General features: G+C 43.1%; 1 protein-coding gene and 1 gene segment (V, D, J or C); one reads left to right on the top strand and one right to left on the bottom strand.

The window, feature by feature from the left end:
* The window catches only part of LOC111147970 (immunoglobulin kappa light chain-like), a 59965-nt gene that overhangs the window by 12257 nt on the left and 24091 nt on the right, over positions 1–23617 (bottom strand). The gene's annotated exons all lie outside the window — the stretch shown is intronic.
* Positions 21756–22459, top strand: LOC111147971. The segment is given in 2 exon segments: positions 21756–21821; positions 22026–22459. Coding segments are annotated over 2 exon segments (468 nt in total).

The following is a 23617-nucleotide window of genomic DNA, read 5'->3' on the forward strand; positions in this document are numbered from 1 at the left end:
CCATTTCTTCCAGATTGTCAAATTTGTTGGCATAGAGTTGCTCATAGTATATTCTTATAATTGTCTGTATTTCTTTGGTGTTAGTTGTGATCTCTCCTCTTTCATTCATGATTTTCTTTATTTGGGTCCTTTCTCTTTTCTTTTTGATAAGTCTGGCCAGGGGTTTATCAATCTTATTAATTCTTTCAAAGAACCAGCTCCTAGTTTCGTTGATTTGTTCTATTGTTTTTTTGGTTTCTATTTCATTGATTTCTGCTCTGATCTGTATGATTTCTCTTCTCCTGCTGGGTTTAGCGTTTCTTTCTTGTTCTTTCTCCAGCTCCTTTAGGTGTAGGGTTAGGTTGTGTACTTGAGACCTTTCTTGTTTCTTGAGAAAGGCTTGTACTGCTATATATTTTCCTCTCAGGACTGCCTTTGTTGTGTCCCACAGATTTTGAGCCATTGTGTTTTCATTATCATTTGTTTCCATGGATTTTTTCAATTCTTCTTTAATTTCCTGGTTGACCCAGTCATTCTTTAGAAGGATGCTGTTTAGTCTCCATGTATTTGGGTTCTTTCCCAATTTCCTCTTGTGATTGAGTTCTAGCTTCAGAGCATTGTGGTCTGAAAATATGCAGGGAATGATCCCAATCTTTTGATACTGGTTGAGACCTGATTTAGGACCGAGGATGTGATCTATTCTGGAGAATGTTCCATTGTGTACTAGGGAAGAATGTGTATTCTGTTGCTTTGGGATGAAATGTTCTGAATATATCTGTGATGTCCATCTGGTCCAGTGTGTCAGTTAAGGTCTTTCTTTCCTTGTTGATCTTTTGCTTGGATGATCTGTCCATTTCAGTGAGGGGAGTGTTAAAGTCCCCTACTATTATTGTATTATTGTCGACGTGTTTCTTTGATTTTGTTATTAATTGGTTTATATAGTTGGCTGCTCCCATGTTAGGGGCATAGATATTTAAAATTTTTAGATCTTCTTGTTGGAGAGATCCCTTGAGGATGATATAGTGTCCTTCCTCATCTCTTATTATAGTTTGGCTTAAAATCTAATTGATCTGGGGCGCCTGGGTGGCTCAGTGGGTTAAGCTGCTGCCTTCGGCTCAGGTCATGATCCCAGGTCCTGGGTTCAAGCCCCGCATCGGGCTTTCTGCTCAGCAGGGAGCCTGCTTCCTCCTCTCTCTCTGCCTGCCTCTCTGCCTACTTGTGATTTCTCTCTGTCAAATAAATAAATAAAAATCTTTAAAAAAATCTAATTGATCTGATAAAAGGATTGCCAGTCCTGCTTTCTTCTGATGTCCATTAGCATGGTAAATTGTTTTCCACCCCCTCACTTTAAATCTGGAGGTGTCTTCGGGTTTAAAATGAGTTTCTTGTAGGCAACATATAGATGGGTTTTGTTTTTTTATCCATTCTGATACCGTGTCTTTTTTTTTTTTTTAAGATTTTTATTTATTTATTTGACAGAGATCACAAGTAGGCGGAGAGGCAGGCAGAGAGAGAGAGAGAGAGAGAGGAGGAAGCAGGCTCCCCACTGAGCAGAGAGCCCGATGTGTGGCTCGATCTCAGGACTCTGGGATCATGACCCGAGCCAAAGGCAGAGGCTTTAGCCCACTGAGCCACCCAGGCGCCACCCCTGTGTCTTTTGATTGGGGCATTTAGCCCATTAACATTCAGGCTAACTATTGAGAGATATGAATTTAGTGCCATTGTATTGCCTGTAAGGTGACTGTTATTGTATATTGTCTCTGTTCCTTTCTGATCTACTACTTTTAGGGTCTCTCTTTGCTTAGAGGACCATTTTCAATATTTCCTGTAGAGCTGGTTTGGTGTTTGCAAATTCTTTCAGTTTTTGTTTGTCCTGGAAGCTTTTAATCTCTCCTTCTATTTTCAATGATAGCCTAGCTGGATATAGTATTCTTGGCTGCATGTTTTTCTTGTTTAGTGATCTGAATATATCATGCCAGCTCTTTCTGGCCTGCCAGGTCTCTGTGGATAATTCTGCTGCCAATCTAATATTTTTACCATTGTATGTTACAGACTTCTTTTCCCGGGCTGCTTTCAGGATTTTCTCTTTGTCACTAAGACTTGTGAATTTTACTATTAGGTGACGGGGTGTGGACCTATTCTTATTGATTTTGAGGGGGGTTCTCTGAACCTCCTGGATTCTGATGCTTGTTCCTTTTGCCATATTGGGGAAATTCTCTCCAATAATTCTCTCCAATATACCTTCTGCTCCCCTCTCTCTTTCTTCTTCTGGAATCCTAATTATTCTAATGTTGTTTCATCTTATGGTGTCACTTATCTCTCGAATTCTCCCCTCGTGGTCCAGTAGCTGTTTGTCCCGCTTTTGCTCAGCTTCTTTATTCTCTGTCATTTGGTCTTCTATATCGCTAATTCTTTCTTCTGCCTCATTTATCCTAGCAGTGAGAGCCTCCATTTTTGATTGCACCTCATTAATAGCTTTTTTGATTTCAACTTGGTTAGATTTTAGTTCTTTTATTTCTCCAGAAAGGGCTTTTATATCTCCCGAGAGGGTTTCTCTAATATCTTCCATGCCTTTTTCGAGCCCGGCTAGAACCTTGAGAATCGTCATTCTGAATTCTAGATCTGACATATTACCAATGTCTGTATTGATTAGGTCCCTAGCCTTTGGTACTGCCTCTTGTTCTTTTTTTTGTGGTGAATTTTTCCGCCTTGTCATTTCGTCCAGATAAGAGTATATGAAGGAGCAAGTAAAATACTAAAAGGGTGGCAACAACCCCAGGAAAATATGCTTTAGCCAAATCAGAAGAGATCCCAAATCGCGAGGAGGGAGAAAGGGGATAAAAAGAGGATCAGAAAGAAAAAAAAAAAAAAAAGAAAGAAACAATTAAAAAAAGAAAACGAATAAAGAAAAATATAAAAAAGAAAAAATGTATATATTAGCTAAACTTGTTAAAAAAACGTTAAAAAAAGAAAAGGGTAAAAGTTAAAAAAAATTGAGCAGAAGAAGAGAAAAAAAAATTGAAAAAGAAAAAATATTAAATTAAGCGCGAGGCTAAAGAATCATGGGGAGAAAGCCATGAGTTCTGTGCTTTGCTTTCTCCTCCTCTGGAATTCCTCTGCTCTCCTTGGTTGAAACTGCACTCCTTGGTAGGTGTACTTGGTCCTGGCTGGATTTCCTGTTGATCTTCTTGCGGAGGGGCCTGTTGTAGTGATTCTCAAGTGTCTTTGCCCCAGGCAGAGTTGCACCGCCCTTACCAGGGGCCGGGCTGAGTAATCCGCTCAGGTTTGCTTTCGGGAGCTTTTGTTCCCTGAGTGCTTTCCGTAGAGTTTCCGGAGGGCGGGAATGAAGATGGCGGCCTCCTGGTCTCCGGCCCGGAGGAGCCGAGAGCCCGGGGCCCCACTCCTCAGTGCGTCCTCAGAGAACAGTGCCCAATTACTCCCGTCACCCTGCCTCCGGCTGCGCTCCGAGCTGACCGAGCCTGCGACCGGTTCAAGGTAACCCCGAGCTGAGAGCTCACTCCTCGGCTCTGTCTCTGTAGCCGGCTTCCCCGTTCTAATACCTGTAAGCTCTGCGACTCTCAGACACCCCAATCCTGTGATCCTGCGGGACCTGAGGACACGCTGACCCCGCATGGGCTTCACCCCGGTTAAGCCTCTGGAGCGATGTCCCTCAGCGGAACAGACTTTTAAAAGTCCCGATTTTGTGCTCCGTTGCTCCCCCGCTTGCCGGGAGCCGGCCCCTCCCCCCGCGGTCTATCTTCCCGTCGCTTTGGATTCACTTCTCCGCCAGTCCTACCTTTCAGAAAGTGGCTGATTTTCTGTTTCTAGAATTGCTGTTCTTCTTCTCTTCGATCTCCTGTTGGATTTGTAGGTGTTTGCAATCTTTAGATAAGCTATCTAGCTGACCTCCCGCTACCTGAAGTAGTCTCAGCCTGCTACTTCTCCGCCATCTTGACTCCTCCCCCTGGAAAGACTAAGTCCAAATAGAACAGTCACAGACTATAATAAATGCTAAGTTATGCAGAATTTGTAAATGAGGTGAAAAGATGACTATTGACAAAGATTCTCTCCTTGACCAGACTCTGCTCGGGCTCCTCTGAGCTCTCTTCTCAAGTGGGCTCAGAATTTTGTGTTCATCTTTGCATGGTCCAATTTTAGCAAGAATCCTGCTAAGTCAGTTTAACTAGAATCCCCCTTGTTGATATCTGATTGCAGTCAACATCTGACAGGCTTCCTCAGCCTTCCCTGTCCCCAGGTGACATCTGATCACCCTGGCTTGCTTTCAGCAAGAATCCCGTTAGGTCAGTTTAACCAGATCCTCACTTAAAATGGGTGTTTTCTCTTAGTCATTTTCTATCCACTGACCCCCACATTGCTCCCTGGCTATGAATTCCCACTTCTCCTTGTGTTGGAGGGAGGTCTAATCTCTCCCTTCCACTGCAGAACCTCATTGCGTGGGTCCACCCACTTTATCCTATGATCCTACTAGGTCTGCCTTTTCTTCAACTCATGTCTTGAGTAATTGTTCTTTAACACTATGTATCCTTTCAGGGTTATTTGACTTGCTAGGGAAATAAAGTTTTTTTACTTTTCTAAATACAACTGATTAATTACAACTGATTAAACTAGATCTCAAAAGGTTGGATCAGAGAAAATGGATGGCATGAAAATGATAAATTATTTTTGTCTGAGAGCTCTAATGCTTACAGTCTTACTGCTGTGTAAGACATTAACCAGTTTTGCAACTTATTTAATGATCTTATTCTGTCATTGAAAGGGACGTGTGTGTGTGTGTGTGTGTGTGTAGACTAGACATGTCTTCCTTTGAGCCAGCTTTATCATCTGGTTTTGTCATTAATAAGTTAAGTGAATCTTTGACTCATGTTCATAATATATATGCATGAAAACTATCTTAATTTTTAAAAAAACTTATATCTTAAAAATATAAATGGAAAAATTTCACAATAGAAAGTCAAAGAAGAGTGACTAAAACATGCAAATCCAGCCATATGCTGCTTAACTGAGATGGAGCTCAAACAAATACATAAAATTATTGGAGCAACAAATGCAAAAGAGGAAGACGTGTTGGACAAGTGCTGACAGAAGGAGGATCAATATGTGATACTGAATTAGGGGCGCCTGGCTGGCTCAGTGGGTTAAGCCTCTGCCTTTGGCTCAGGTCATGATCTCAGGGTCCTGGGATCGAGCTCCACGTTGGGCTTTCTGCTCAGCGGGGAGACTGCTTCCCCCTCTCCCTCTGCCTGCCTCTCTGCCTACTTGTGATCTCTCTCTCTGTGTTAAATAAATAAATAAAATCTTAAAAAAAAAAAGAAAGAAACACTGAATTAGAGGAAAGAGCACTTTCTGGGACAAAATTAAACTTGGTAAGTGATACTTAAAAAATGATCAATGATGACGACCAAAGATCCCAGACTGTGGAAATGTATTTGCATCAGATTGATTTGTTTTTGTGAATATCTTCTGGGAGTCATGGGATCAAGGAGGTGGGTATGGTGACTGCCAGTTTGCCTAAGCAGAGGAGATGGGTGGGTCTTGGGACTCAAGGAGGGCCTGTCCCTGGGGACTCGGATCAGTAGCGGCTGAGAGAGAGGCTCTGGTGGTGGTGGTAGTTGGAGAGGTGGGGAGGGTGAGATCATACCTGACATCATGGATGTCACTGGAAGGGCTGTGCCTCCAAACTTCTAATTATGCTCACACTCACTTATAAGTGTTCATCTAGTAAGAACAGTCTGGTCAGGTTGCTGTTATTAAAGGGAATGAAATGCTTTCAGTCTGTGTCCATTTCCTCAAGATTCAGCAAACAGGGAAGTTTGTTGAGCCTAGCTTAGGTGAGGGTCTCACACCTGGGCTAGGAAAGGGAGGCGTCATGACATTCTCACCTGACTGTATCCAGTCAGAAAGGAGAAATTCCTCAAGAGGGGAGGTCCATGTGCTCTTAGAAAAGGTGGGAATGCAGTTAGGAAAGGGAATGTCCATTGTTCTTTGTTCCTTCTATGTATTTTGAACCTAAAGCTGGTGAATTACAGTATTTTTATTATAGATGAGTTCTTACTCACCATTGTGCTTTCAGTGACTAACAAATATGTCTGGCATCCAGACACATTTACATACCTATGGAATAAATGAATGAAATGAACAAGATTGTTCAGGAGTCAGGGGAGTTTTCTCTTTGCTTTGGTGCCCTCTAGCCCTTGGTAGTTTCTGAAACCTTGGAAACTGATGGTGGTGCCTCAAACTGGGATTGTCTTCATGACAGCTGACCCCAAAACCCTGTTAGAATGGAGTATTATGCCTCCATCAGAAAGGATGAATATCCAACTTTTGTATCAACATGGGCGGGACTGGAAGAGATTATGCTGAGTGAAATAAGTCAAGGAGAGAGAGTCAATTATCATATGGTTTCACTTATTTGTGGAGCATAAAGAAGAACACAGAGGACATGGGGAGATGGAGAAGAGAAGGGAGTTGAGGGAAATTGGAGGGGGAGATGAGCCATGAGAGACCGTGGACTCTGAAAAACAAACTGAGGGTTTTGAAGGGGTAGGGGATGGGAGGTTGGGTGAGCCTGGTGGTGGGTATTGTGGAGGGCACATATGGCATGGAACACTGGGTGTGGTGCATAAACAATGAATTCTGGAGCACTGAAAAGAAATCTAAAAAATAAATAAAAAATTAAAAAAAAAAGAATGAATAGAAAATAGACTTGGTGCTTCCTTGGAGGGGTTTTGTAGGTCATGGACTGTTGGAACTGGAAGAGACAAACTACGTCTAGTTCCATTCATAACAGGAGAAAAGTGTGTCTCTAAGAGAGGAAGAGATTCACTCAGGGCTTACATAGGTAGGGAAAGATTGGGAGGGGGAAGAACAAGATGTCTTGCCTCCCAATTAAAGCACCTCCATTACATTTCCTGAGGCGCTTGACAAAATATTTGCAGACCAGGAAAATTCTCTGCATGGTTGCCATCTGGTCCAAGTCAGAGGGGACTTTTTAATCCATTTTCTGAAATCCAGTGAAAGAATGAAAAATGACCTCTTTTGCAACACGGACGTAGGTTTCTTTTTTCAGCATGACAGCTGCTCTAGGGGTCAGTCAGGATACCAAACATAATTTTTAAAGCTGGGAAGAGCTCTTAACTATTTGACTTTTATAACTAAGGAAACCAAGGTGCCCTTAATGATACCAAAGTTGCAGGCATACAGTCAAGGTCTAAACCTTTGCCTTCCAAGAACAAGTTCAGTGATTTTTGCTAAATGGGGCTGATTCAGCCAGTCTGCAGAATGCTTCCAGTTGGTACGAGAATAATCATTAGGATGGTAAGTGTATTAATTAAGGGCAATAATAGATACTCTAATGGATATGGTCACAAGCTTGAGCAATTTAATGTATTAGAAATGTATTTTTCCCTTGCATAAAGTTCTGACAGCAGAAGGTAGGGTTCACTTTCATGCTGTCCCTTAGAGACCCAGGCTGACAAAGACCATCTTCAGCCTAAGGTTTCCATTGTGAGTTGCAAGACTACAGATTACGAAAGAAAAATCAATCTCAGAGTCACTGTTACTGAATTGGGCTGGATCCAGACTGATGTGGAAGCTTGGGGGATGAGGAGCTTTATACATAATAAAGTTCTCCTTTGCCACCAAGGAGTTGATGGCCATTTAAGGAAAGGGTGAAAATCAAGTGAACACAGAATTTCCGAGTGGGTCACGCAATTACTTTGCTAATGCGGTGTTTACCATACTTCCCACATCCTGCGTTGTTTCATGGGATTTCATGATCAGATTCTAATCTGTCTGCTAGAGAATGAACAACTTCAGGCAAGTGACCTCTTCAGGCAAGTGACCTCAGCCAGGTGGTTTGGTATCTCCATTGTGCTTTAATACTGAGTATTCAATGATTGCTCTTTGAATTGAATTTGATAAATGTGTGTATTTGAGAATATATCCATTGAAGAATTTAATTAGGAAAAAATGAAAAATTTTAATGGATTTATCAACAAATGTCTTTTCCTTCCTTTCTTCGGCCCTTCCTTCCTCCCTTTTTCTCTCTTTTCCTCCCTCCCTCCCTCCCTCTCTTCCTTTTAAAAAAAAAACTCCAGGCTGGTATCAGCTGTTCAGTGTTATGCCGATGGCAGTAACGTAATATGAGCGCATGAGATATGACAAAAGTTATGACAATATGTGTCAATCCCTGAAGAAGGTGGAGAATCAGATACCTGGTGAAATATTTTCCAGATGGATTTGGAGTCTCTCCTGCTCAGTGTCATATGAACTTCATTCCAAAAGGTGCCACAGCCCATTTATATATCCCAGAGCAGTAGGACAGTGACTAAGGTGGGAGACAAGTTGTAGTATTGAGACTTACATGGAATAATCACACAGAAAGATGATAAATACAGAAAGTCCTTCATTCTAGATGGATCTTTTCTATTCTAGCCTGAGAGATTACTGCTGAGTATTATAAGTCTTCCCACACAACTTGGACTTGACTCCTCATAGTGTTGGCTTCGGGACAGATGATCAGAGTAAAGGGGGTCATCCAGCTGTTGTGCAGGTGCTGCATGTGGCTGTATGAGCCACATGCTCCAGTGAGGTTATCCCTGCTCAAGCAGAGGGAGGAAAGTGCTGGAGATCAGCACTTTCAATCCAGCACTTTCCTCTGGAGATCAACACAAAGGATAATCTATACGGAAATGGCAATAGGCTCTTGGATGCATAGACTGGGAAGAAGAGTGCATTTACTCCTTAAGTCAGAAACCATATGGAACTGACGAAGAAATGTCCAGGATCAGATGGATTCACTGGTGAGTGCGACCACACAATTAAAGAAGAATCGATACCCAGCCTTTCCCGACTCTTTGAAAAAATAGGAGGGACTATTTTCAAACTCATTTTATGAGGCCAGCAATGCCATAATACGAAAACCAGACAAACACTGCCAGAAAAGGAAATTACAGGCCGTATCCCTGATGAATACAGATAGGGAAATCCTCAACAACCTATTAGTAAACCGAATTTCACAATATATAAAAAGCATCATGTACCATGGTCATATGGGATTTATTCCAGTTTCTTGCTTGGAAAAGAAAGAGTAAAATTGTCTCTATTTGCAGATGACATGGTCTTAGACAAGAAAACCCTGAATACTCCACCAAAATACTCTTAGAACTAATAAACGAATTCGGTAAAATTGCTGGAAACAAAGTCAATATACAAAAATAAGTTGTGTTTCTTTTTTTTCCCCCAGTTGTGTTTCTATACATTCATAATGATCTATCAGATAGAGAAATTGAGAGAATGGTCTCATTTATAGTCACATCAAGACGAATCAATAAAATCCAGAACTATGAGAGGATACCTTTCTGGTGTTTGAGTCAGCCAGTATGTGGCACTTGTTATGAAAGCCCTGGGACACTCATCCTGGTGGCGAGACCATGAGGGGGCTGTGGGACCTGAAGAATGACAGAAAACTGCCTGGCTTTTCTTTTTGTCTAGTAAACCACAGACCAGGTGCTGGAGCAGTTTGCAAACCAGAAACACAAATGGAGATAGATGGCTGCCAACTCTCTCAACAGAAGAGCTAGGAGAGGGGCAACCTAGAAACATAAGACATTTAGGCAATGACCGCAGAGTCAGCCAAATGTCACAGAAAGGACTGTAGTGCCACCTTTGCCTGTGCCAGTAAAGGCCACTGGGGAGCCTAGCTGGCTACTCTTACCAGGCCGAAAGGGGGTGCCCGATCGCCTGTGGGGGTGGTGTGTCTGAGAGGTCTTAGATCAGAATCCATCTGATCCTGGACATTTCTTCCAGGACTTTCCTCCCTCCTATGTGGTGAGGTGGCAAGGATGTTCATGCCCCAGTGTGAGCAGAAAGCACATGGGGGGGTGGGGGGCGTTGGAGCCTCAACAAGGCACTCCTCCCCCTTTGTGTTAGTCCATTCTTCCTTGGGCTGCTCTAACACAATACCATAGATGGGGCAGGTGGTTTATTTTATTTCTATTTTTTTCAAAAATTTTATTTATTTGTCAGAAAGAGAGAGAGCGAGAGAGAGAGAGAGAGAGTGCGAGCACAAGCAGGGGGAGCAGTGTGCAGAGGGAGAGAAAGCAGCAGGCTCCCCACTGAGCAGGGAGCCTGATCCAGGACTGGATCCCCAGCCTGGGATCATGACCTGAGCTGAAGGCAGACACCTAATTGGCTGAGCCAGCCAGGCGTCCCAAGGCAGACAGTTTATAAATAACAGAAATGTAGTTCTCACAGTTCTGGAGGCTTGGAAGTCTAAGATCAAGGTCCTGGCAGATTCAGTGTCTGATGAGATCCTACTTCTTCCATGGCTGTGGTTTTGCTGTGCCCTCATGTGGTGGAAAAGGGATGGGAGCTCTCTGATTTTTCTCTTATAAGGGCACTAATCCCATTCTTGGGGGCTCTGCCCTTATGATGTAATCACACCCAAAGGCCTTACCTCCAAATAGGCATTAGGTTTTCAACATAAGAATTTGTGGGGTGAGGAAGGGGATGGAGAGGAACCTGAGTCCTGGGGAAGCAGTTCCATCCCTGAACCCCTGCTCTGGGTTCTGTGTGGGAAAAAAAACACTCCCTCATGTCATCAGGCTTCTCTGGTTAGATTCCAACCATGGGTGGTCAGATGAAATTTCAGTTGTTACAACTTTCTATTTTTTTTTTTAGAGATTTAATTTTCTTTTCTTTTTTTTAAAATTGTGTTATGTTAGTCACCATAAAATACATAGTCACCATAAAAATTAGTTTTTGATGCAGTGTTCCAAGATTCATTGTTTATGCACCACACCCAGTGCTCCGTGCAATAGGTGCCCTCCTTAATACCCACCACTAGGCTCACCCATCCCCCACCCCCTCCCCTCTAAAACCCTCAGTTTGTTTCTTGGAGTCCACAGTCTCTCATGGTTCTTCTCCCCCTCTGATTTCTCCCCCTTCATTTTTCCTTTCCTTCTCCTAATGTCCTCCATGTTATTCCTTATGCTCCACAAGTAAGTGAAACCATAATGATAATTAACTTTCTCTGCTTGACTTATCTCACTCACCATAATCTCCTCCAGTCCTATCCATGTTGATACAAAAGTTGGGTAGTCATCCTTTCTGATGGAGGCATAATACTCCATTGTATATATGGACCACATCTTCTTTATCCATTTGTCTGTTGAAGGGCATCTTGGCTCTTTCCATAGTTTGACTACTGTGGACATTGCTGCTATGTACATACATAGCAGATGTATGTATGTACAGGGTACAGATGGCCCTTCTTTTCACTACGTCTGTATCTTTGGGGAAAATACCCAGCAGGGCAATTGCCGGGTCATAGGGTAGCTCTACTTTTAATTAACTTTCTAATATTTTCCTTGCATTGAGGATTATAAGTGAGTTTCATCTCTACCTTTCTTTATGTTGAGTCTTTGATTTTGGTTTCAAGATTATCCTAGTCTCATGACATGATTTATATTTCTAAATAATGGTGGTTTGCCCTCTTTTACTATTTCCTGGGTACGTTTTTTAAAATACAGAGGGTTTGTTTGTTTGTTTTAGGTTTTGGCAAAACTTAATTAACCATACATTTATCTGGATCTGGACCTTGATTTAAGCAGAGTTACTGTAATGGCAGTGTTTAGAGACAACCAAGGAAGTTTGAATAAAAACTGGCAATCAGGTAATATTAGACTTACTTTTAGTTTTGTACTATAGTAGCACAGTAGTTATTTTAAAAAGTCTTTATCAGTTAGCAATGTACTAAAATTCTTGACTTTGAAATACTCCAGTGTGTGTGTATGTGTGTGTGTGTGTGTGTGTGTATGCATGCACCCGTGTGCACGGGTGTGTGCATGCGGGACTGTATGTGATCTATCTTTTTATATGGTTGGCCATTTCAATAGACATTAAAAATGAAAATAGAAAGGAACTGTGTCACGTTGCGGACTGACTCACCAAAGCCAGGGTGCAGTGGTGAAGTTCTGCCAGTAGATGGCAGTGTTGTGTAAGCCAACAAGCCCACATTGATCTAATGGGTCTTTCAGGGATCACTGAGGTTTCTAGGTAGGAAGTATTTCTAGTATTAAAAACCAGGCCAGATTTTATTGCTTTTAGACAAAAAGTCATGGAAATATTAGAAAAGCAAAAAAAATCAGGTATAGAACAATCATAAATGATTTTTAAAAATATGTGATTTATAAGTATTTAGAAGTCTTACAGAGAATTTAGGTAGAACAATAAAATAAACTCCCCTCTAAACATATTACCCCTATATAAACATTTGGTCTCTCTGTCTCTCTCTTTCCTTCTCTCTACTTCCACCTCTATTTCTCCATCTCATCTACCTATCTGTATTTTTAACATACGTATTTTTTACTTAGCATAATTGTATTATATGTATTATATATAAAAATATATAAACATTTTTATATATGCAATTTTACCAATGTGCTTTTGGGTTTGATATTTTTAAGTTCTATTTATTTATTTTAGAGAGAGAGAGGGAGAGAGAGAGAGAGGGAGAGAGAGAGCACAAGCAGAAGGGGCAGAGGGAGAGGGAGAGAATCTCAAGCAGGCTCTGTGCTCAGCACAGAGCCAGACGGTGGGCTCTATCTCAAGACCCTGAGATCATGACCTGAGTCAAAACCAAGAGTCAGATGCTTTACCAACTGTGTGACCCAGGTGCCGCTTTTGGACCTTGATTTTAGAAAAGTATATCATAAAGACCATCATTATAGTTGGTATAGTTCTATCTATAGAAAGGTTAAGAGATTTTTTGACTCTAACAATAAGCTGTGTTCTTCAACCAATACCATTGTATTTTAACTTAAATTGACTTAAGTTATCTAAAATTGTTTTAAGGAGATGCTGTAGAATATGAAGTATAGAAATAACACAGTCCCTGTCACTAGGCCAACTTGGGTTAGAATCCTTTCTTAAGTGATTATGGACAAATTCCTTTTTTTTTTGAGCTCCAATTTTGTTATTTTAAAAATTCTTGTAATATGAGCACTTTTGTGAAGTAATAAAATCTAAAATAAGACCGTCAATGTAAAAAAGTTAGTTTCCTTTCTCAGCAGGTCAAGATGACTCTAGAATCTGTGCACAAGTTACTCTATTTATACCTTTCTCCTTCTCCCCAAAATATTTGGGTTTAATTAAAAATTTGTAATGAAGTTAGAAAAATAAGAACAAAAAGGGCAGAAACCACATTGAGATAACCATAAAGATAAAACAGGTGTTTAATGATCCAAAAAGACAAGGAAAAAAGATTGGATTTCATTAAAAGTACAGTTCTGCTCTTCTAAAGACACAGGTATGGAAATGAGAAGATAAGCTGCCCGCTGAGAAACTAGTCATTAACCATAAATGTGAGAGAGAAATTGTATGCAGAATGTACAAAGAACTCTCATGGTCAACAGTAAGAAAACAAACACTCCAACAAAAGCTGGACCAAAACTTCTGGGCAGTTTCCTATAAGCTTAAGTCTATACCCACCTTGTGACTGCAGTCTGTTACTGGCTCTCTAAGCAAAATGCAGTCCTAGCTTCACATGGAAACCTGGACCCAAATATCTACAGCAACTTCATTCATAGGAGTAAACAAGGAAACAGCTCAATGTCTCTAAATTGGTAGCTGGATAGGCAAACTGTGGTGCAGCTGTAGTGGAATCTTACGCAGCAGTAAAGAGCATATCCTACTGATGACACATGACAAGCCGGGGGAATCTCAGTGCTTTCTACTAAGTGAAAGAAACCAGACTCGAAAGCCTGCGCCCCATATGGTCCTGCTTCCATGACATTCTGGAATCGGTAAACTAGACAACCAGAAAACAGATCAACGGTTGACTGAGGCTGGCGAGAGGGTGGGTTGACTACAGAGGGACTCAGAGGAACTTTTAAGGGCAATCGGTCTGTTCTCTGTCTTGAACATGGTTGTGGTTACATAGCTGTGCACTTGCCAAAATTCACAGAACCATGCACTAAAAAAGGTGTCTAGTTCTACTGTATGTAAACTGCATGTCGGTAAACGCCATTAAAATATGCATGCTTGTGCATAAAAATCTGACGCTGAGCTTCTTGGAAGCCAATAAAAAAGAAGGAAATGGTCCAACTTACATGCTTCTATCTACAAGACAAAGTTCCAGTTCTCTGTGTGACTCAATGTGTTCCTAATATCAAAGTCGAAGACAATTTCTCTCTTGGTGACATAGCATAGGAGTTGCGCATGGGATAATATTCTAAATAACTCCATAGAAAAATAAATAAATAAATAACTCCATAGAAATTACAAAAGTGGAATGCATATGACTATTTCCTGTACAGCTGTTAACTGTGGATAGAGGACATGAGGTGGTAAGGTTGGTGTGTGGCCTAGAAATCTGGTGCACTCTTCGCCCAGGGACATTAGAGGGATTTTTCCTTGGTGAATGCCCCAGAGCCAAGGGGCCACCCCTTAGCCTTGCTTGCTTATAATCTCTTGCTGTTGTTTCAGCCCAGGATGGATTCATCCTCATGCCAGCCCAAAGGCCAATTTATTCATTTATGACCAAAAGCCTAACCCTCCAGTAAACCGGATGGTGACGTCCTCTGGCCAACACACTCGTTCCCAGCAGGAGGAGGCATGGTGAATTGTTGCTGGCATATCAACACAGAGATTAGATGAGAACACTGTATTTTCTGAGCTGAGTGTGATCCTGGGTAAGCCTTTGACTTCTGAAATGTAGGAATAATACCTCTCGTTTAAAAAGTGCTGTGAGGAGTAAATAAATATGAATTACTTAGCACAGTGCCTGGGGATGTAATAAGTTCTTAGCACATACTGATTTTCTTTTTTTAAAAAAATTTTTAAAATTATTTATTTATTTATTTGACAGAGATCACAAGTAGGCAGGCAGAGACAGAGAGAGGGAGAAGCAGGCCCCCTGCCAAGCAGAGGGCCCAACATGGGGCTCAATCCCAAGACACTGGGACCATGACCCAAGCTGAAGGCAGAGGCCTCAACCCACTGAGCCACCCAGGTGCCCCACACATACTGATTTTCACTGCTTAGCCTCACTTCCAGCAAATTTGCAGATAGGTGGTTGAGCAATAGGTCTTCTGCATTATTCTCCTTTGTAAACAGAGTAATCTTTAAAAATGGGGGGGGTAACTAGATGTAATTATTCCCATTTAAAACTTCAAAGATTTCACATTGTGGTTTCTAACTGCATGTTCTCCTAGGCCTATACCGGTGTTCTCATTTTTGGCCACCAGGGTCAGAATCTCCTGGGGAACTTTAAAAACGACTGATGCCTGTTTTTCACCATGAGAGATGCTGATGAAATTGATCTGGGTGGTGACTGGGCATCAGGACTTTCTTGAACTCTCTAGGTGATTCCAGTGCAGTATGATCTGACCCGTCTCTACTGTCTAACTGCCTGTCTTCCCGCGCCTCCTCCCCCTTCCTCTCCAACCACCAGGTTTCCTTTCTGATCTATGTGTTGAGTTCTTTCTCCCTCAGGAGGACCTAGTGCTTTCTCACTGAGCCAGATGCTACCAGCCCTTCCATGCCAACCCCAGATTCCATCTGTTAGGTCAGAACATGGCGTCTTCTTTTATATCGAGAATCTGGAACTTTGGAGGGCTGGGAGTTGAACAGTTAGAATCTTCTGTCACTGGTTGTACTTGGAAACTTGTGCGTCATTAGATATCAATCATAATGGTCACAGGGCTAATCTGGTCTTCGCAGTGAGGATGTGTAAGTCCGTGGTATTCAAAATTCATCTAGCTCTTTGGAGCCCTTTATGCAGGATCGGGACCAGAGTAAGGCAGGTGAGGCACCGGCTTCAGGCACAAAATTTAAGGAGGTACCAAAAAAAAAAAAAAACAAAAAACAAAAACAAAAAAACCCCTTCAGTAATTCAGATAAATAACATTTTAATGCAATGTTTAAAAGTCAAAATTTATGCAAAAAATCCACGATGAAAAAAAATACCAGAATTGAGAGGAAAGAATGGATCTATCTTGTGAATAAAGAAATATAGATGGGGACTGTTTTATTTTGTGGCTGTAGTGTACTTGAGAGAAGTTGATTCTGCGTGCTTTCTTGGGTTGTGTTTCTTAAACTAGAGTGATAGGGATTTCCAGAAGGGTAGAATTTGTGAAGAAAATGTTTTGCAGTAAAACGCAAATGGACCACTTGTGGGAAGGGATGCAAAATTTCTATGAAAGATTAAAAGAAGTCAGACTGAAAACTGAGGAAATGTTCCCTCGGAAAGTTTTAGGGTGAGTCCTCAGAATCCTGGAAGATCCGCATTTTATTTATTCTGCCACTAGGTGGGGTCAGTGAGTGGGGAGACATGGTCATAGAGCTTGTCATTAAAGAACATCAGAGTAAAAGACATTTGAATTGGAATAACGTGCAGATTAGCTTGTGGCTGTACTTGGTTGCAAATGGGAGGGGGACTTGAAATAATGGAAAGAGCCTAAAGTCTGATGAACTTCGTATATGATCTTACGCAAAGCTTTCTTGGCCAAGCACCTATTCCCTAGTAAAAATGAAAATGCCTGGACAGAGGAAGTGTAAGGTTATTTCTAGGTTTAATATTCTGAGATATTTTAGGGGCACCTGGGTGGCTCAGACGGTTAATCGCCTGACTCTGATTTCGGCTCAGGTCATAATCTTAGGGTCTGGAGATCAAGCCCTGCGTTGGACTTCCCACTCAGTGCGTAGCCTGCTTGAGATTCTCTCTCCTTCTCCCTATCTCTGCCCCTCCCTCGCCACTCATGATCTCTCTTTCTCTCTCTCTCTCCCTAAAAAAAAAAAAAAAAAAAAAAAAAAAATTCTGAGATATTAGAGGAAGCAATCTTCCTCTAATATGTAATGCATGAATATGACCAGCAGAGGGCAGCAATGCCCGCAACTCTCCACCACCCTCTCCCCTGCCTAGTTTTTTTAAAGTTGTAATCTTCCAAACTTTCCACTGGCCCAGGGAGGAGTTGTGGTCCTATAAGGGACACTGTGTTCAAATCATCACCTGGGTGGCTCCGTGGGTTAAAGCCTCTGCCTTCAGCTCAGTTCATGGTCTTGGCGTCCCGGGTTGGAGCCCCACACTGGGCTCTCTGCTCAGCGGGGAGCCTGCCTCCCCAACTCTCTCTGCCTGCTTTTCTGCCTACTTGTGATCTCTGTCTGTCAAATAAATAAATAAAATCTTTGGGAAAAAAAAAGAGCCAGTCCTGAAAGAGATTCTCCTTTTCTTTTTTTAAGTTTTGTTTTGTTTTTACATCTGCAGAGTAAAAAGACATTTTTAAGACATTTTCTTGGCTCTGGGATTTCACTCTCTCTTGGTTTGGCTCCTGTCTCACTGGCCACTCTTTCTCTGTCTCTTGTCAGTTCCTGCTCATCTCCCTCACCTCTCCACATTACCTGACAGGGCCTGGTCCCTGTTCCTCTACTTACACTCATGGCCTTGTGACCTCACACTGGGTCTGAATTCGCATCCATATCCCTGACTGGTTCCCTGAGCTCCAGACTCTCATCTCCATCTGCCCAAGGCACATTGCAAACTGGAGTGCTAACAGCACAATATCCAATATGTCCAAATCAAAGTCCTGATTTCTGTCTCCTCCCCCAAAGTTGCTTTTCCTCACCTTTCCCAACCTCAGTAAATGACATTTCAAATTTCTTGTTGCTCAGGTCTTTCATTTTTCTGTCACATGTCACATCCCGTATGTCATCAAAATGTATTTATTGGTTCGACAGTTACAATATGAGCAGAATCTAACCACTCTTCCTATGGCCATGCCAGGGTCTCCTGACTAGACTACCAAGAAGGTGGACATGTCCTGGGCCGGATGCAAGTATAAAAGGATGTTAAAATCGGACTTTTTTGGCATTTGCTTTGTAAGATGCCCCAGAGGTCTATAATAATATGGTAAGTATCAAGTGGGTGAGTTTCTTACATTCCCTGACTCTGAATTGCTTCATATACCCATGGAATCCAACTGCTTCTGCTGTTCTCACCTTCTTTCCCTGACCTTGCTACTTCGGGCATACTGAGGTGGCTGCTGAAAGGCCCTGTTTATCTGGGGTCTCATGCTTCTCCCCCTGGCAAGCTCGATCTATGTGCCCATATGTCCTGGATGTGACTGTAGAATTTTGTGGACTGCTGGTATGATTTTCCCCACTTCTTGTTTTTTTACCAAATCAACGAAGATAATAGTGAGTGTCCTAGACTCTAAGATCTTCGAAGTAAAACATTTGTATTACACATATAGAAATTTTGATTTGAAATCTGCACTAAAATACATTCGCTCGTTCTAAAAGAGCCACTGTGCTAGTTCTAGTCATAGTTTGAGTCTATGCCTTCTTTTGTAATCCAGGCCAGACCCATTACTTCTGAGGTTTCATAAATTATTCAGAAGATTATCAAAGAGGGGCGCCTGGGTGGCTCAGTGGGTTAAAGCCTCTGCCTTCGGCTCAGGTCATGATCCCAGTGTCCTGGGATCGAGCCCCGCATTGGGCTCTCTGCTCAGCGGGGAGCCTGCTTCCTCCTCTCTCTGCCTGCCTCTCTGTCTACTTGTGATCTGTCTGTCAAATAAATAAATAAAAATCTTTTGAAAAAAAGATTGTCAAAGAATACTCACAGCTTCACGTATAAAGTTGATTGGTGACCAATTAATATGCTGGGACATCGTGTAGTAGGTAAACTTCTTCTGCATCCCCCCCTCCCTCAATGCAGAAGGGAGACAGGGCATCTCCATTGGGTGGGAGAGTCATCGGGGACCCAAATCTGCCAGATTATTGACTTCAGAGATTAAAAGCCTCGTGGAGAGGCTATAGGTGGAGAGGATTTCAAGCAATATTAAAAAGAGCCAATTCGATGGGTTGGCATGATTCCTTTTCCACTGGGGTTAACTATTCCAGTTTTCTAAGAATGAGGGTTTCTCAGGGGCTGGGATTTCAGTATTAAATTTGAGAAAGTTCTGTGAAAACCGGGACACTTGGTCTTTGTACGACTCTGTGCTCTTGTGGGGAGGCTGAGGTTCAGGGAAGGAGAAAGAGACAGAAGTGAAGACAATCAGTTCTCTGTGACCCATAGAGAGCTTTGAGAAGGGAAGAGAAATAGTAAGAATGGTCCATTGAGAGGACATGGGGGGAGATAGAAATGAGTGTCATGTTTGGAATTTTTACAGTCTTAAGTGGTGGGACATGAGTTGCATGAAGAGTGTTATCAGTCCGTGTCCTCCAGAGAAACAGAACTAGTAAGTACGCATGGAGAGAGAAATTTTGAGAATTGGGTGTGTGGGGACTGGCAAATCCAAAATTGGTGGGCAGGCTGGAAATTCAGGTTAGGGTTGATATTGCAGTCTGGAGGTTGAAATCTGTATGTTGGCAGCTCGGGCCCAATTTCTATGTTGCCTCTTGAGGAGGAATTGCTTCTCCTTTGGGAAACCTCAATTTTGGTTCTTAAAGCCTTCAACTGATTGGATGAGACCCCCCGCACACACACATTATGGAGGTGTTCGGTATAGATAAATGTTTTTGGGATTTGTCCTGCGTCACTGACCACCTAGGCCTGCATATACACAGGCGGGCTAAGGAACGTTATTTGTGAGACTGGTGCTGTGTGAATGACCTTGGGAGCCAACTGTTTAAAATATATTGTCTGGCCTCCAGGAACAGCCCTTCTGTTGTGGACGTCAAGAGCTACAGCCTTGTCTCCCATCCCCTCCTGCTCCAGGCAGGGCTGCCCCCCACCCAGAATGGGACAAACATGCGTCATGTTTGTCACACAAACATGACAATGTGGACGTGCAACTTGCTCCAAACTGCACGCACGTGAACAAATGTTTAATTTCAAACCCTATTATTTGCCCTATAAATATGGCCCTTGTGGGGATGGTCCATTGGAAGTGTCCCCTGAAGGGAGGATGCTCCTCCCAGGCCTCTCAGTCGGGACTCCAGCCTGGCTGTTTCCACGGGGTTTCCCAGCAGCTGAGGTGGGGTGTTGTAAGTACCTGTTATGAGGTAAAGTGGCCTTATTCTCATTTTGCCTACTATTCTCTTCCTGTATGTGTAGATTCCTTTCCTCTTCTGTTTCTATTGGTTTTTCTGTAATAATAATAAAGTTTTCTTTCCTTTTTGAAGCAAAACAGGGCTGTGGTGAATCTTTTCTGCAGCACGGGAGGAGACTCTGTGTTATGACAAGGGCTACTGATGTAGATGTTCATCCCATTAAAAAATACCTCAGCAGCAACATCTAAACGGGCATTGACCACTTCACTGGGCGCCCTAGCCTACTTATGTTGACACATAAAATTAACCATCATCAGGGGCAAATTGAGGGGTGGAGTTTTGGGAGAATCGACCCTTTTTGAGGGTGAGTTGTGGATCCCCAGGCAGGGTCTACTTGTTACAGGCTCTATCTGGGTTTAGGAAATGGCTCATGTCACAAAGCAGTGCAGCGGCCACAGGGACCAAGGAACAGCCAGGGTGACACCTGACAGAGGAAGCCTCAGGCATCTGCTCCATTCAGAGGAAAGATGGCGGAAGTGTTGTGGTTGGACTTGCAGTGTGCCCGAAGCCTCCATAGCCTCTGCCCTCCTCACTGGGACTGCATGTCTTAAGGGAACCCCACCCCTGCCCCCTTCCCTTTGCTTTACATGGAACAGTAGGAGTTGTGATCTCTGTCTGTCAAATAAATAAATAAAATCTTTAAAAAAAAAAAGATGGAACAGTAGGAGGAGGAACAGGTGCAGGAAGTTTATATGGTGCCCAAGCAACTCTGCGCTGACTTCTCAAACCCCTGGAGGGAACTGAATTTTCTTTCTTTCTTTTTTTTTTTAAGATTTTATTTATTTGACAGAGAGAGATCACAAGTGGTCAGAGAGGCAAGCAGAGAGAGAGAGAGGAGGAAGCAGGCTCCCTGCAGAGCAGAGAACCCGATGCGGAACTCGATCCCAGGACCCTGAGATCATGACCTGAGCCGAAGGCAGAGGCTTAACCACTGAGCCACCCAGGTGCCCCGGAACTGAATTTTCTTGAAGTCACCTAGATTTCATTCATTGGTTAATTCAACACAAAACAGAAATATTGAACTGAAAAGATAGAATAACTGAAAATCAGGATTCAGACTTCCCCTAGGTCCAATGAGGGTCCCACATATCTCCCCGAGTGAGGAAATTCTGGGCCTGTCTTCCATCTCTTCCATCTCCCTGGCCCTTGCACAGCTCTGGGACCCAAGCTCAAGTGTTTGCTACATCCTTACCCATCTGCAGGAGGAAAATGGCTTCAGAGCTCGATGTTCCCCAGTCAGAGGTTTTATAAAAAGCTGGGCCCAAAGTTCTCCACTTTCTTTTCGTGACTTCCAATTCTTTTGCCCCTCCCTGCCTCCCATTATTTGTTTCCCAGCATATTTTGTTATTTTACCAGGGTTATTGATATGAAGAGCCAAGCTCATCATTTCTGGACACTGAACCCATTTAAAGACATTTTTAAATTGAGAATGGAAGCTCCTCATTTGATCTTGTAGCAGTTTGTCACTTTAGAACTAAGTTGTTCTCAGAGCTTCTAAGTTGACATTTGTGTGTTCCTGTCATACAACTCTATTTTGGAGTTATTTTTGGCTCCTTAGATTTCCACTGGGTACTTTCACAACCCACTGCTTATGAGATTTGCTCTGTTCTCCCTGACTGCTTTGCATAAGCCCCTCCAGACCCAAACCAGCGGCTCAGGCTGTATTAAAGGGGCCGTTGCTACATGAGCTGAGCTGCGTCGGGCTGGCAGGGGCAGCAAGATGACATCACAGAGGCAGGTGCTCCTATCCTTGTTGCTGTGGGTCTCAGGTGAGAAGCTGAAAAGTGCCATAATCCTTCTGGACTAGTCATTTTAAATAATTTTTTAAGATATATAATGAGAAACACCGGTTATTTCCAAAATAGACCCAATGATGTACTGCCATGTGGTACCATTAGGAAGCACATTTGCAATGACATATTTCAGTGTGACTGGGATAAAGTGTGTCTGTTTCACTATTTTTCTGATTGCAGGTGCCCATGGGGACATCACAATGACTCAGTCTCCAGGCTCGCTGCCTGTGTCTCCAGGTCAACGGGTCACCATGAACTGCAGAGCCAGTCAGAGTGTTAGCAACTATGTAGCCTGGTACCAGCAGAAACCTGGGCAGGCTCCCAGGCTCCTCATCTATCGTGCATCCAACAGGGCCACGGGCATCCCAGACCGGTTCAGTGGCAGTGGGTCTGGGACAGACTTCACCCTCACCATCAGCAACCTCCAGGCCGAAGATGTGGGAAACTATTACTGCCAGCATCATTATAGCTCTCCGCCCACAGTGCTTAAGCCTCGAACACAAACCTGCTGCCCGGGGCTGTGGGTCAGTGAGGCTTTGCTGCACCAGCTGCTTCCTCCCCACTCAGCCCTGAACATGTCTGTTCCCCTATCTGCCTGAGAAGTCACTTCTCCTGACATACTCCCTGCAGGGCTTGTAAGATCCCAGCAGAAAATGAAGGGAGTGGACTTCTCCTGCATCTCCCCCACCACCTTTTTTTTTTTTTTTTAAAGATTTTATTTATTCATTTGCCAAAGAGAAGGAGGGAGCACAAGCAGGGGGAGCAGGAGGCAGAGGGAGAAGCAGGCTCCCTTCTGAGCAGGGAGCCCAATGTGAGGCTCCATCCCACGATGCTGGGATCATGACCTGAGCTGAAGGCAGCCACTTAACCCACTGAGCCACCCAGGCATCCCTCCTGCATCCCTTTTTGTGGGAGGTTAATCAAGATAAACGCTGTGAAGATGTCTTAGGGATGCTGCTGGGAGTTTTTGTGCCCCAGGAAGCTGCATGTTTCCCAGGGTCCCACGGCAGAAGTGAGCCAGGAAGGTCTGTCTTTAGCCTCTGACAAAGGGCCGTGAACGTTACACCCTGCGGGTCAGTTCTCCCTTCCTGTTCCTCTTGGACTCTGGGACATTTCTCTTTTATTTCCTCATTCTCTTTTCTTCACCCTCCATCACCCTCCCACTCTGAACCTTCCCAGAATGAAACCTTTGAGCTCTCCTATTCAGAATCTCCCACGTGGAAGTTAGTGTCCCTCTCGCTTTTTCCTTCCATGGGCCCTGTTTTCCAGCCTTCCTGGGCAGTGTCCTGCACATTCATTTCTGCTCCAGCTCCTTTCCTACCTCCCTTCTCTCTCTTCTCCATTTCTCCCAGGTGTACTCATTCTCACAAAGGCAATTCTCTCATTATTTTTTTTCTTTTTGATTTTATCTATCTATTTATTGTTTGATTTATCTATCTATTTATCTATCTATTTATTGATTATTTATTGTTGAGACTGAGCGGAACCTGACACCCGCTCAGTCTCACATGCCTGAGATCATGACCTGAGCCGAAACCAAGAGTTAGACGCTCAACAGACTGATCCACCCAGCCACTCTGATGCCCTCACTCTTAAACCCTGTCACTTTAGGAACACGGGACACTGTGCCTCAGCACATTTTTCACCACTTGTCACCTTTTCCTTTGAAGTCATCTCTTGGGCATTCACGTCCAGGACCCCAGGACCATGGCCCGAGCTGAAGGTAGAGGCTCAACCAACTGAGCCACCCAGGCGCCCCTGAGATGCTCAGC

The sequence above is a fragment of the Enhydra lutris genome, unplaced genomic scaffold (assembly GCF_002288905.1).
Source record: "Enhydra lutris kenyoni isolate GAN:26980312 unplaced genomic scaffold, ASM228890v2 scaffoldscaffold18, whole genome shotgun sequence".
Classification (NCBI taxonomy): domain Eukaryota; kingdom Metazoa; phylum Chordata; class Mammalia; order Carnivora; family Mustelidae; genus Enhydra; species Enhydra lutris.